The sequence below is a fragment of the Muntiacus reevesi genome, chromosome 13 (assembly GCF_963930625.1).
Source record: "Muntiacus reevesi chromosome 13, mMunRee1.1, whole genome shotgun sequence".
NCBI lineage: Eukaryota > Metazoa > Chordata > Mammalia > Artiodactyla > Cervidae > Muntiacus > Muntiacus reevesi.
Genome location: NC_089261.1, coordinates 58959932 through 58976077, shown reverse-complemented (window position 1 = coordinate 58976077; position 16146 = coordinate 58959932). Strand labels below are relative to the sequence as shown.

Below are 16146 nucleotides of genomic sequence, written 5' to 3'. Positions count from 1 at the left end.
GTAGGGTTGAAGAATTGCTGGTGGTGGGGTAATAGAGGGAGTGACCTAGAAAGGATAAAAGCTGGTAGTCAGCTAGTTGAACGCAGGAAACTGAGGGGGGCTTACAGTTACTGGTAGTGACAAAGTCTGAGAAAGAGCATGGGGACTGGTGGCTGCAGTAAGGTAAAGACACAATCTAAAAGAACAGAGCTCAAGGAATGGAGATCCAGGGTGAAAGAATCTTCTACGTGAACATTTAAATTGCTAAATTAAGAAAGCAGTCAGAAAGTGACAATAAGCCAATGATGCAATGAACTGAGAACAATGCTCTTGCGGGGAGATCATAATAGTTGAGTCTGTAACTGACAATGTGAGTTTCAGGACAAGAAGAAGGGAAGGCACCTGCCCTGAAAGAGAAGAAGAGGGAGGAGGACACCCGCCCATCTCCAGGCCCGATAGTGAGAGGACCAAGGAAAAGAAAAAGTAAAAGGGTTTCTGGGCTGGCCGTGTCCTCAGAGGACAGCCAGGTTTCTGCCAGAGCCAGAAGGGAAAAGAAATCTCAGAAAATAAAGTGAGAACACAGTGGAAATATTTCAGGAGTTGTGGTAACTGAGAGATAGGGACCAAATATGAAATGTACCAAACCTTATGAAAAGTAGAATGCAGGACATGAAGGGGGACATGGACACCTGTCATCAGCAAGGATAAAGAGCATCTTATTAGATACATCCCAGTGCATTCAAGTCAAAAGTAGAAGGGCAGATAAGAAGGTTAAGTAACAAATTAGCATATCTATTCCTGTCTAAGTTTCCTAAATCTTATTTATTTGGATGCTTTATATTGGTCTCTAAATTAATTGTCCTTCTCAGTTTTTTGTTTGAGTCATCTGATCCCCAAACAGTGGCTATTCCAGTTGCTGTTTCATATATCAGAAGAATTCTGTGGGTTAGGAGTTCCAATGTGGCTTGGCTGGACATCAGTTGTTACCTAGTGATGATGATACTCAACTGACAGATGGGTGGATTTACTAACCGACTGGAACTTTGGTGGGATGGCTAGAAGGTCATCTGGGACTGTCAGCTGGAGCATCTATACATGGCCTTGCAGGACGGCAGTCTCAGGGTGGTAGGATTTCTTATATGGCAACTGGCTTCCTCCAAAGCAAGCATCCTAAGAGAATCGAATGGAAGCAGCGTAGCTTTTTCTGATTAGTTTCAGAAGTCATTCAGTCATTTCCTCCACATGCTATTGATTACAAAAGAGTCCTTAGCCTCGCTCAATTTCAGCAGGAAGGAAATTGGATTCTGCCTCTTGAAGGGAGAATGGCAAGGTAGTACTTCTAAGGAACTTGCAGAGTGGGAGATAACATTGTGGCCATCTTTGACCAATATTATCTGCCCTGGTAACACAAGTGATACATAACAGCTGTGTTTGTATAACATTACATTACACACAGTTGATAAGGGTAAGAGTTGTTGTTGTATTGTGTTAATCCCTCAGTTGTGTCCAGTTCTTTGCAACCCCATGGATTATAGCCCGCCAAGCTCCTCTGTCCAAGGGGTTCTCCTAGCAAGAATACTGGAGTGGGTTGCCATTCTCTTCTCCAGGAGATCTTCGTAGCCCAGAGATCAAACCTGGGTCTCCTGCATTGCAGGCAGTTTCTTTACTATCTGAGACACCAGATACCCCTGAAAAGGGATTTTCAGGTTCAAACACAAAAGAACTGTAAACTGAATTTGAGATAAAACATTAAACGTATACATCTTTTTTTTTTTTAGGAGAGTTTAGAAGATCCACAGTGGAAAGTTTATATCACACCTCAGAGTTTTCGGAAGAGGAATCCAGTGGGTATGATAAATCAAGTTAAACTTTCTGTTAAGTATCCACATTATACAAGATACTAAATATTAATACAATGTAATTCTCCAAACACACAGAAAAAGTAACTTCATCTAACACTTGATAAGTCATAGATAATACTGAAACACCATTTTTTAAAAAAATCACAAATGTACTTTACATAAGGTTAAGTACTTTTAATCTTTTCAGCTTTGTCTAAAAATTACAGAATACAAAATGCAGTCAATCCTTGAACAACATGGAGGTCAGGGGTGCTAACCCTCCTCCACACAGTGGAAAGTATCCATATAACCTATAGTCACCTTTCACATACTTGTTTCCTCCATGTCCTCAGCTCTGCATCTGCAGATTCAACCAGCCACCAATTTTGTAGTACTGCAGTATCTACTGTTGAAAAAGTCTGTATATAAGTGGACTCCCAAAGTTCAAATTCATGTTGTTCAAGGTCAATTGTGATGTGACAAGTGTGTGTGTGTGTCTTTAACTTTCCAGCCCAATATAAAATTTCATAATTTATTTCAGATTTTCAGGTAATCAAAAAAAATGACACTTAAACCAGCTTTTGATTCAGCAACAAAGGAAGAAGAAATCTATCATACCACCTCAGTCTTCAATACCTGTTACAGGAGTATGTTACAAATAATACAGATAGAGTTGTAATAAAGATAGGGTTATAACAAAACTATGACTGTGTTTTCATTGGAATTTGTATTACAGTTTAGTACAAATTTAGCCTAAAACATTTAAATTCTTGAAAAATAAATTTACCTCAAATGCTTAGGAATACTAACAATTATCCATAAGCTAAACTGTAAAATTTTCCTCTTATCCATTATTATATGAGAAATAGTGCCACTCCAGAATTGAAAGTTGGTTGTGTCTAATGAGAAATCATTTTAAGCTTAAGGAAATCTATGCTGAATAAAGGTGGGTAAAGATTTATTAAAATTCCAGAGAGTCTTTTTAATATACATAAAAGGATTGTAAGCAATGGAGACTACCATATTGATAAGTACTGCTCAAACAGTTTGCTTTACCTGGGAAAGTAAGAATAATTTTACTTTTTATACATAATTGGTTAAAATTTTTCCACATACATGACTATACATTGTGTATAGTATGTTTTATTGTATTAACAATAAAAACTATTAAAGACAAAAATGATTCTGTCACCATGGTGTAAAGTGTTTACTTATGCATTTTCTTTACAAATACACCATCTTACCTCACTCTGTTTAAAAAGATTGACTATGAGAAAACTTCTGTTTGCTCTATAAGAACAATTCTAGCTTTGAAGTTCTAAATCCAAATAACAGATGCTTATTTTTCCCCTCTAAAACCATTTCTGTAATAGCAGCCTCTTGCTAGAGTGTCTTCTTAAACTAAGTTTAAGATCCGTTAAAAAGATGTTTGTAAAGTTTTGTGGGAATATTTCTAATCCCCACATTTTTGAGAACACTTCAGGACATTAGGTATATGAAACGTAAGCCTGTCGGGAAGGTCAGCAGAAACTAGAATTTACAGTCAAATGCTAAGCAGCTACACTGCTCTCCCTTCTGAGAGATTTAATCAAAAGGTTTCTATGGTGGTTTCTCCTTAAATTTCAATTTGAGTCATTTTTATTTGTGAAACTGAAAACAAAATCAAGCTTTTATGATGACAGATGCAAATCACAATCACATCAAATGCTAGTTCTTACCTATAAAAGGCTCTTCCATAAATAATGCAGCAAGGACCACTCACTGAGCAGGTATAAGTATTTACAATGGTCTCTAATTCCTTTTTTATCAAAATGACAGCATCTAAAATACAGCATTCCATGATGTACTGCAATTACTTGAGCTTTCAGGTTCTTCTTTTAAAAACTGGTACAATATCATCATGCCTTTTCAACTTTTCATACTTTCTCATAAGAATCCCTGAAAGTGGTAAAAATAAAAAAAGTATCCCAGGTTACAATAAACAGTATCTTTGTGCTGCCACATTTTAGGTTATAATATCTGATAATATCCCGGGGTAGATATGAGCTGATCTAATTTTTAAAGGACCGTTTATTCTCTTCCTTTATTTCTTCCCTTCTAGGGACCTTCCTTTCCTCTCATAGGGTGGTGATAGCATCTGCACAGGAATGATAGTATATATAGAAATGTAGAAGACGTTTCTGTTTAACTTTCAAGAGTCTCCTTTAAAGGTGAAATATAGGGAGTCTTTAGAAAAAGAAATGACCATAACTTCCATTAAGTTGAAAAGTTTTAAATGCCTTCTTTCCAAAGTTACTTTACCCAGATATTTTTCAAGGAATATAGTGTATAAACATTACTACTAACTGATATTTATCTCTTCTCCCATTGCCCCCTACATACATACCACAGAAATTATAAACAGTGACCTGGAGAATAATGTGGTCATGTAATTATTTGGAGATCCTTATTTTGTATAAAAAAAAAAAGAAATGGCCCAAATTGACTGAAAATCAAATAAAGAAAAAGATTCAAATGCTCTAGATTTAGTTTATATATTACTAAAAATTTATTTTGTTTCCAAACATCTTGCTATTGTTTCTAACTTCTCAAGCTCTATCTGACATAACAGTTCATAAAATCATACCTATAAACAATGAGATCGCAACTGATTATATTGTTATTGTCTCCAAAATTTTTAATATATATATAACTTTACATTTTATATAACTAATTATATGTATATATAAATATGAATTGTATCAATATTAAAAAAATTTTTTTTCATTATTATTTGCTTAGACAATAAAGAATTTACCAGGGTGAATAAATTTGGCATCAATTAGCTTGTCACCACTTGTAATCCCTAAACTTTAAAACATATTCAGAATCCACTAGTGGTCAAAGAAATACAAATTGAAGCAGCAGTGTAATCCTAACATTTTATCTACCATATGATCAATATTTGAAAAGAATAAAAAATAACCAGTGTTACATGGTAGGTAAAACAAAGTAGAAGTGTAAGTTGTGAAAAATAAATTTTTTTTTAATCTCAGAGCAAATGAACAACATGTACCAAAAGCCTTTAAACATTTTTTGACCCTGAAATTTCATGTCTAAGAATTTCTCTCAGGAAATAATTAGACAAGTGAGAAATATTGAAGATGCAAAGCTATTTATTGAAGTTCCTTTTGCAGGCTAGTATATGAATAAACAATACCTATTAACAGATTCAACCTAAATACCCAATAATAAGAAATTAGTCAAATAATTTATAGTAGTATTAGTACCTTCATGGGCTTCCCTCGTGGCTCAGTGATAAAGCATTTGCCTGCCAATGCAGGTGATGACAGTTCAATCCTTGGGTCTCCCCTGGAGAAGGAAATGACAACCCATCCCAGCATTCTTGTGAAAATCCCATGGACAGAGAAGCCTGGCAGGCTACAGTCCATGGGGCCACAAAGAGTCAGGCCCGACGCAGCAATCAACAGCAGTGATGCCTTCATGCTAGGCATGTTAGTTTCTGTTGCTGCTACAACAAATTACCACAAATTTGGTATTTATATTTACATTTATATTACTGAGTATGCATAGAAGCAATTCCTGAAAGATATAGCACTGAATGTTAACAGTTACTTATGAAAGCGAGAGTTACAAGTGATAGATTTTTTTTTCATTTTCTGTATTTAAACCCATGAGCATGTATTGTTGGCATATTAATGCATAAATAAGTATAAAGCAAAATAATTTCTCTACTTTTTCTTCTGTGACCTTGGGAGAAAAATTCCCTCAATTTTTACCCCCTCTCCTTTTTTTAAAGATTCATTATTTATTTAAGTATTTATTTACTTTTGGTTGTGCTGGGTCTTCAGTGCTGCACACAGGCTTTCTCTGGTTGTGGCTGGCAGGGTCTGCTCTCCGTTGGGGTGCACGGGGTTCTCATTGCACTGGCTCCCCATATTGCAGAGCACAGGCTGTTGGGAGAGGGGGCCTCCGCAGTTTCAGCGCGGGGACTCAGTAACTGTGGCTCGCGGGCCCTAGAGCTCCGGCTCATGGCTGTGGCACTCTGGGCTCTGTTGTTCCAGGGCATGTGAGAAGCTTCCGGACCAGGAACTGAACCCATGGCCCCTGCCTTGGCAGGCAGGTTCTCACCCACTGGACCACCAGGGAGGCCGCCTCAGCCCTGTTTCCCATCAGAAGAATGAGCTACATGATGTTTTTCTCATCCTTTCCAACCCTAAGACTTTCTGATTCTAAATCAGCCACTCAACTCAGGTTCGATCTAAACTTAAAAAAAAAAGAAAGGGAAAAGGGGGGAAATTTTCAGGACGGAAGGAAGCCATCAAGGATATAAGAAATCCTCTTCATTTTGCCAATTTCACACTGCAGAAAACTATAATTGCTTTTTAAGGCAACATAATTCATTCAAGACTGAGGTTCCCAATGAAGTTGTTTATTCACCTTTGCTAATTGTCAAGATGCTCTTGATTTCTAGCTTCTAAACTACATGTCCTGAACTGTTACTATTAAAGTAACAGCTCTGAGGATATTGTAAATTATCAGAGACAAGACAGAGAAGCTACTAATGCATCCATGGAGCCAACATTCATGATGGAGAACACAAAAGATGTCTTATCAAATGAGTAAATAAATAAGACACATTGTTATAAAAACCTGAAGGATATAAATGCGATATGATAGATAATAATGGAGAAGGGCCATAAGGGAAGGACTCTCTGAGGTAGTAACATTTGAACAGAGACCTGCAAGATTGCTTCATCTCCATTTGGCTAACTATAACAAAAAAAGATGGACAATAACAAGTGATCAGGACAATGCAGAGAAATTGGAGCCCTCACACATTACTGATAGGAATATCAAATGATACAACTTCTTTTGAAAGTTTTGCAGTGCCTCAAGAAATTAAATATAGAATTATAACTCAGAAATTCCAATTCCACCCCTAGATATCTTCCCAAAAGAATTGGAAATATATATTTAAACAAAAACGTGTACATAAATGTTCATAGCAGCATTACTCATAATAGCTAAAAAGTAGAACAACCCAAATGTCCATAAACTGACAGATGGATAAATAAAATGTAGTCTATCATAGAATGGGATGTATAAAGGTTGCACACCTTTGTGAATATACTAAAACCACTAAACTGTGCAATTTTTAAAGTGTGAACTTTATGTTTATAAATAAGTGATAAGCAAGTTGTACCTCAATAAGTCTGTTACTTTTGAAGTATCAGTAAAAATAATATGGGATAATGACAGCATCTATTTCACCTTCCTCATGAGTTTTATCAAATTTAAAATGAGTTAATATGTATAAAGTGCTTAAAGGAAAATACTTGACCCATTGTAAGTGCTATAGAACTGATAAATAAGAAAATTTCCTGTCAAGTAAAAGTTAATGTTTTGATATACATTCCCACCCCTTCCAAACACATAGTATTAATGGAATAAACATAAAAATAATTTGAAATACATACAACCAATAAACTACTAGTATTTAGAATGTGATAAATCTACAAGATCAAGAAGAAACACTATAACAGAAAAATGAGCAGCATGTAAGAATAATTCGTAGGCAAAGGACTCCAGATAGTAAATAAAGTATGAAACTGTCAACTTCACAGTTAATCAGGAAAATGCATAGTAAAGTAAGAAAATACATTTTATACTCACCCACCCACTCCAGTGTTCTTGCCTGGAGAATCCCAGGGACGAGGGAGCCTGGTGGGCTGCCGTCTATGGGGTCACAAAGAGTCAGACACGACTGAGGCGATTTAGCAGCAGCAGCAGCACTTTGACAAAAAATAAAAAATTCTAATAACCTCAAGTGTTGATGAGGATATGGAGAAATAAACATTTTAGAGAACAATTGGACACTATCTAGTAGATCTGACACTGTATTGGATAATAAAGTTAAAAATACTTGGAACGTATGAACCAGAAATTCCATTTCTAAGCACATTCCCTAAAAATGAGACAAACAGAATTTTTATTGTATCCTTGTTTATGGTAGTGAAAATTGAAAATTATCTATTAAAATGAGTATGGATTATCCATTGGTATTGGTACGATAGAAACCATTTAGGGTAGTTGATAACTGAATAAATGAACTAGCATGCCTAGCAAGGACAAATCTCCAAAAACTAATTTTGTACAAAAAGAAATGTTTCAGAATAATTTATATATTATATGTATACATATAGAACAATGTGTGTATTTTTAAAATTTTTAACATGTGAAACAGTGCTATATATTTTATACACTCATATACATGCATATAGCTACAAAACAAAAATAGCTTGAAAATAATTAACAACAAATTTAGAATAGTGATTGTCTCTATGGAAGGAAGGAAGAAGTGAGATCATAGAGGGATACACATAAGACTATATCTGTAATATTGTATTTCTTTAAAACTTCCTACCTGAACTAAGTACAGAGTAAGATAAAGATTTGATAAAGGTGACTGGTAGAAGCAGGGATATACATATATTTTCCAAATGTGTCTATATAACAATAAAAAAAGAAATAACAGGTTATTTATTTGGCTTTTTTCTTGTTTCTTGAATGTAAGCCTGTCATGCTATGAACCTTCCCCTTAGCACTGCTTTTACAGTGTCCCATAGGTTTTGGGTTGTTGTGTTTTCATTTTCATTCATTTCTATACATATTTTGATTTCTTTTTTGATTTCTTCTATGATTTGTTGGTTATTCAGAAGCGTGTTATTTAGCCTCCATATGTTTGAATTTTTAACAATTTTTTTCTTGTAATTGAGATCTAATCTTACTGCACTGTGGTCAGAAAAGATGACTGGAATGATTTCAATTTTTTTGAATTTTCCAAGACCAGAGTTATGGCCCAGGATGTGATCTATTCTGGAGAAGGTTCCGTGTGCACTTGAGAAAAAGGTGAAGTTGATTGTTTTGGGGTGAAATGTCCTATAGATATCAATTAGGTCTAGCTGGTCCATTGTGTCATTTAAGGTTTGTGTTTCCTTGTTAATTTTCTGTTTAGTTGATCTATCCATAGTTGTGAGTGGGGTATTAAAGTCTCCCACTATTATTGTGTTACTATTAATTTCTTCTTTCATACTCGTTAGTGTTTGCTGTACATATTGCAGTGCTCCTATGTTGGGTGCATATATATTTATAATTGTTATATCTTCTTCTTGGATTGATCCTTTGATCATTATGTAGTGTCCTTTGTCTCTTTTCCCATCCTTTATTTGAAAGTCTATTTTATCTGATATGAGTATTGCAACTCCTGCTTTCTTTTGGTCTCCGTTTGCGTGAAATATTTTTTTTCCAGCCCTTCACTTTTAGTCTGTATGTGTCTCTTGTTTTGAGGTGGGTCTCTTGTAGACAACATATATAGGGGTCTTGTTTTTGTATCCATTCAGCCAATCTTTGTCTTTTGGTTGGGGCATTCAACCTCCGACATAAATCACAGCAAGATCCTCTATGATCCACCTCCCAGAATATTGGAAATAAAAGCAAAACTAAACAAATGGGACCTAATGAAACTTAAAAGCTTTTGCACTACAAAGGAAACTATAAGTAAGGTGAAAAGACAGCCCTCAGATTGGGAGAAAATAATAGCAAATGAAGAAACAGACAAAGGATTAATCTCAAAGATATACAAGCAACTCCTGAAGCTCAATTCCAGAAAAATAAATGACCCAATCAAAAAATGGGCCAAAGAACTAAACAGACATTTCTCCAAAGAAGACATACAGATGGCTAACAAACACATGAAAAGATGCTCAACATCACTCATTATTAGAGAAATGAAATCAAAACCACAATGAGGTACCATTACACGCCAGTCAGGATGGCTGCTATCCAAAAGTCTACAAGCAATAAATGCTGGAGAGGGTGTGGAGAAAAGGGAACCCTCTTACACTGTTGGTGGGAATGCAAACTAGTACAGCCACTATGGAAAACAGTGTGGAGATTTCTTAAAAAACTGGAAATAGAACTGCCATACGACCCAGCAATCCCACTTCTGGGCATACACACTGAGGAAACCAGATCTGAAAGAGACACGTGCACCCCAATGTTCATCGCAGCACTGTTTATAATAGCCAGGACATGGAAGCAACCTAGATGCCCATCAGCAGACGAATGGATAAGGAAGCTGTGTACATATACACCATGGAATATTACTCAGCCGTTAAAAAGAATTCATTTGAATCAGTTCTAATGAGATGGATGAAACTGGAGCCCATTATACAGAGTGAGGTGAGCCAGAAAGATAAAGAACATTACAGTATACTAACACATATATACGGAATTTAGAAAGATGGTAACGATAACCCTATATGCAAAACAGAAAAAGAGACACAGGTGTACAGAACAGACTTTTGAACTCTGTGGGAGAAGGCGAGGGTGGGATGTTTTGAGAGAACAGCATGTATATTATCTATAGTGAAACAGATCACTAGCCCAGGTGGGATGCATGAGACAAGTGCTCGGGCCTGGTGCACTGGGAAGACCCAGAGGAATCGGGTGGAGAGGGAGGTGGGAGGGGGGATCGGGATGGGGAATACGTGTAACTCCATGGCTGATTCACGTCAATGTATGACAAAACCCTCTGAAATGTTGTGAAGTAATTAGCCTCCAACTAATAAAAATAAATAAATAAATAAATAAAAAAGAAAGAAATAACAGGCCCAAGGTGGAGTCATCCCACATGACAGCAAACCGGGACTCAACTGTAGTTTCAACCTCTCCCAGGATCTTGGCATTTAAAGAGACACTCTGAAATGTTCTGGTATGGGCTAGTGAAGTAACCAGTGTAGCAAAACCCGTGCCCTTCGTTTTCCCCAAGAAGACTACCTGGCCTGAAACAATTCTGTCTTTTCTTTTGCTAATTTCCTTGCCCCACCCTCCTTCTGCTTATAAAAACCTCCCAGTGTATTAGAACTCCATGAAGCACCCTCCTGTGTACTAGATGGGATGCTGCTTGATTCATGGATTGCTGAATAGAGCCAATTAGATTTTCAAATTTACTCAGTTGAATTTTGCTCTTTAACAGATTGGGTGGCAGTGATGCGATCAACATCTGGCAACAGTGAGAAACACAGGTGTGGCATCCGGAGAACGCTTTTGAGTTCTCTGTCTTTCCCATCATTTCCCAGGGGCCCTTTGCTGAGCTACTCTTGTTTGGAACTCTGCTCTTCTTGCATTCAAGTTTCTGGTCGAATTGGTTTTCCTTTACTGGACAGGTCAACTTGAACTGTTACATGGAGCCCAGTTGAACTGGCAGACAATTCGGCCTGGACCCAAGCCCCTAGCCTTTCAGAATGAAATTCCCAGGTTTTTGAGTGGATAACACAGCTCAGATTCCACCTTGGGAACTGTCAATGGTTTAGTCCATAATACCCCATTTCTTTGGAATCCATCCCCAGATGTCACACTGGGAACTTGGTGGCAGTCGCAGTTCTCCATTTTGTTTTGAATCAGTCCACAATTCCCAGTCCTTGCGGTTTATTGGTTCAGTCCTTTCCCATGTCCAAAGTTCCACCGGAAATCATAGTGGTACACAAAGGGCTTTCTTTTGACCAGCGTGCAGTAACATTTCTTGGTTCTTTCAAATGTAATCACATGTTCATTTGTCTTGCTTCATGTAGATAAGGGCAAACTGATAATGGGATCCTTTGTATTCAAAGAGTTAAGTGCTCCAACTTTTGGCCCACCTGTCTGGAACAATGATGTCAAAAGCTGTGGATATCTACAAAAATGGACACGCTTTACTCCAATTAGACAAGATCACTCATTTAAAGGGGTTTCCCAGGTGGTTCAAGTGGTTAAAAAAAACTCTTCCTGTCAATGCAGGAGCCGTGGGTTCGATCCCTGGGTTGGGAAGATCCCCTGGAGTAAGAAATGGCAACCCACTCCAGTATTCTTGCCTGGAAAATTCCATGGACAGAGAAACCTCGTGGGCTACATTCTATGGGGTTGCAAAGAGTGGGACACAGCTTAGGGACTGAGCACACACATTTAAAAGAATGCACTTGATTTTCTATTTCTTCCTAGATAAGTTTTGGAAGTTTATACTTTTCTAAGACTTCATCCATTTCTTCCACATTGTCCATTTTATTGGCATATAGTTGCTGATAATAGTCTCTTATGATCCTTTGTATTTCTGTGTTATCTGTTGTGATTTCTCCATTTTCATTTCTAATTTTATTGATGTGATTCTTCTCCCTGTTCTTCTTGATGAGTCTCTGTGGGAGAAGGCGAGGGTGGGATGATTTGAGAGAATAGCACTGAAACACGTGTATTACCATATGTGAAACAGATGACCAGTCCAAGTTCAGTGCATGAAACAGGGCATGAAAGCCAGCGTACTGAGACAACCCAGAGGGATGGGATGGGGAGGGAGGTCAGAGAGGGGTTCGGGACGGGCTGGGGGGGGCGGTGTGGGACACATGTACACCCGTGGCTGATTCGTGTCGATGTATGGCGAAAACCACCGCAATATTGTAACATAATGTATCCTCTAATTAAAATAAATAATTTAAAAAAATAAAATATAAAATGCACTCAAGAACAGAGGATCCCAGGCTGAACAAATAGAATGGGATGCCTATTTTAATTGGTACATAGAAACTTATAAAAGGCTAATGAAAGGAGGCAAAAGACACCTAGGCAACTCCTAGTTCTCACCCATGACATCTCCAATATTTCATCATCAGAACACTTGCCCAGAAACCAATGTTTCAATTGTAATTTACTGGGGTATTGGAGAAGAAATTGTTCTTAAAGGTCCTGTGCAAATTCTTCAGTGCACTCTTACCTACCCTCTGAGAAAAACCTCTTCCCGCCCCTCCCAAAGTTGCTGGGACTCAGGGATTTTTCTGGTAAAACTGTTCGGTTATTCTCTTAAACAGCCAAAGAAAACTAAACATTAATGAGGTTGTTTAATACTACCAGAAATATTTACTACTTGTCCTAGCCAAAACCTGACAAGATATTTAAAAGGGTTTAATAACTCTTGTGATCTGAAATTTGGCCAAATGGGAAGCTGATAATCAGAGCCTAATAGGAAAATTTTTTCAGGCAGGCCCTCTCTTCCAAACTAAAATAAACTATATGCCCAGAGGGAAATAAGCAAATTAGAGAAAATGTAGTTGGAAGGGTAAGTCAACCTCTTTATCAGCCAGGCTGCAGTCCTGTTCTTTGGGGAATTGGAAACAACTGTCTTTCTCTTGCAAATTTCTGCTGCAGGGCCAAAGGTGTGGCTCCAAAAGTTCAAAGCTCACCTCCTTTTTTTAAAACCAGTTTCCCAAACCTCACCTATTCCCTTTCAAAATGCTAAAAAAAAAAAAAAAAAAAAAAAAATCAGAACATCTTTAATGGTTTTTCTAGATTTAATGAAGTCTTCTCTGAAGCTATCAATGATTCGGTAAGATATATTTTGGGGAACAAAGATGAAACAGTTACTTTTTCTCCCTTTCCAATCCCTCCAGAATTCAGAAACTGGAGTATTCTTATTATTAACAAATCAGGCTTAAAAAGAACTTGTATGGTAAATTATCATTCCAGCTGCACTTATATAAATGATCAGGCCAAAGTTTAATACAAATAAATTAGTTTTACTATGACTATCTCTGGTAAAAATGAGGCTAACTATAGAGGGAAAAATCATAATTGCACTTCTGTGGATATTAGAGTCTAGTCCTGTTAATTGTCTTTGAAATTTTATCATATCCCTGTAAACTGAGGTGCTCAGTCACTAAGTCATGTCCGATTCTTTGCCACGCCAGGAAGTACTCAAGAAGTTTAGTTTTGCTACCCCAGAATTGTAATTCTATTTCAGTCTTTCTTCAACAGCCAGACTCCCTCAAGGTCTTATTTATCTATTTTACACTATGTGTGTCAGATATACTATGTGTCAGTTTAAAATAGCCATATTTAATGATAAGCATTTTAAAAATAATTATTTTGTATCACTAAGATTAGGCTACATAATACAGCAATAAGAAATCACCCCAAACTTCAATGGCTCACAACAAAGTAGATTTCTCACTTGTATTATATGTTGACTCTGGATGTGGTTCTACTTTATAGTCTCTTTACTGCAGGATCCAGGTTGAGGAATCCCCAATCTGAGACATCATTATTCTCATGACAGAGAGAAAAGAGAGCATGGTGACATATAGGATGACTCAAAAATTTCTGCTTATAAGTTCTTTATAGCACATCCACTCACATTTCACAGACCCTTCTTCTGCACCTGGGCCATGGAGAAGTCAGAAATCCAGACCCTTCAGATCAAGGCCAGCTGTCCTCATTGATCAGAATGAAGCCCAATTCTGATTTTATTTTCTTCAAGTCTATATTTCTTCCTTCCACCATCTATCCCAAAGCTCACTACTTTCTTTAGGCACATCACCTCCTGCTCCATTGTGTTTGGAATATGCCTTAATGTGTGTGCCCTTGACAAATATAAAGTGCTGTTAGGTGAACGTTTATGTCTGCAGTGAACAGAGAAGACATTGTTCCAGCTGATGTGTCCACTGCATGATAGCTTTCCATTCCCCTATGATTAAACCTTTACATTGCTTCCAATTTCCCATCCTACAATCTTCGATGAGGACCCTTGCACAAATCCCTTCAGGACTATGTGGAAAGGTCTGAAAGGTATGCTCCAGACTAGGGGTATTGGCTGAAGGGCACCCCGGTAATATTACAGAGGGCTGTCTGAAGGTTCGCTCGGGCCAGTTACCCTCCCATAGTAGTATGTTGGAGCCAATTTACATAGGTTTGCAAGTCCCAATTATTAAATTTTTAAGAACTTTACAAGCTTGTCATTAAACACAGCCATTATTAAAAATTAAACTTCATTTTATTGTATTCATTTTACTACTTTACCTTTTTTTAATGTATTTTACCTCATTTCACTGTTACCCAGCCTCTAGATGTTATTTACATCTATTATAACTGAATGATGGAACTGCTATATAACATTGTACTACTGACATCTCATCCCAATTCCACCTTCATTGATGTCACATTGGCAGCCTGAACTCAGCAACAATGGAAACATTTACACCATGTGCGTGCATGCTAAGTCGCTTCAGTTGTGTCCAACTCTGCAACTCTATGGACTGTAGCCCGCCAGGCTCCTCTGAATCCATGTGATTCTCCAAGCAAGAATACTGGAGTGGGTTGCCATGCCCACCTCAAGGAGATCTTCCCAACACCATAGGTATTGTCAAATGCTACAAATCAGGGCTTGATTGATTGCTTAAGGCCTTTGCTCAAATATCACCTACTAGACAGGCCTTTCCTCACACCTCTATTGTTAAGAATACCCACGCATCTTCATCACAATAACTACCTTCTTTATTCTTTTATCTTCATAGAATACCCAGTTTATCTATGAAGTTACTTGTTCATTCTCTTATTATTAGGGAATACTTATTTTAAATAATTAAATTACCATTCGTTAACTGTCACTCAGTTATGTCCAACTTTGTGACCCCATGGATTGTAGCCCGCCAGGCTCCTCTGTCCATGGAATTCTCCAGGCAAGAATACTGGAGTGGATTGCCATTCCCTTCTCCAGAGGATCTTTCTGACCCAAGGATTGAGTCCTGGTCTCCTGCACTGCAGGCAGATTCTTTACTTTCTGAACCACCAGGGAAGCCTATTTGTTAATTAGCAAATGTTAAATTAACATCTGTTAAGTAGAACACTGGATGCCAGATGACAAGCAACAGAAGACCTGAAGCTAAATTGAAATAAAGAATTTCATTGCTCACAGGTCCTGGAGGAAGAACACAGGACATTTTGAGGGGCCTCACTGGGAGGCCAGGGTGCAAGCAGAGAAGGGAATGAAATCTGGGGCACAAGCCTTTATTAGCATCCACAGGGTTTGAGGTTGTGTTTTGAGGTTTCCAGGCTAAGATCAGATTGGTCAATTCAAATCAAAAGCAGCAGCATTTCAGTAAGCTCCCCAGGGGTCTCACCTAAGAAGCACAAAAAAGGAAGGTCCTGGGAGATCCTGGGAGGTCGGGCAGACTGTCTATCATGGGGCTCTTGGGGAAGTCAAATCAAGAACTTAAAGTTACTTCTGACTGTGTTATTTAGGGAACAGTGTTCCTTAAGGCTCTTGCAGGTTGGTTGGCCAAACAAAACGGAGGCAAAGGAAGCAACACCGTGGAGTAACTAGGCAAAACTCTCAAAAACCACAGACTCCTAAGTTCTATGAAAGTGTGAACATTGTTCAACTTACTCACTGCTGTAATCACAGCATCAGAATAAGAACTGCCATACAGTCGATCCTCAACAAATATTTGATGAATGAACAGAT

General features: G+C 37.6%; 1 protein-coding gene across 2 annotated transcripts in view; it reads left to right on the top strand.

Annotated features, from left to right (window-relative positions):
- Nucleotides 1-2871, top strand: part of TTC29 (tetratricopeptide repeat domain 29) — a 272924-nt gene extending 270053 nt beyond the window's left edge. For both annotated transcript variants that reach the window (XM_065904587.1, XM_065904586.1), the window contains 2 exons: nt 1758-1827; nt 2362-2871. In XM_065904587.1, coding sequence (XP_065760659.1) covers nt 1758-1827; nt 2362-2386 — 95 coding nt within the window. In that variant the 3' untranslated portion in view covers nt 2387-2871. The remainder of the gene's footprint in view (nt 1-1757; nt 1828-2361) is intronic.
- The last annotated feature ends 13275 nt before the right edge of the window (nt 2872-16146 follow it).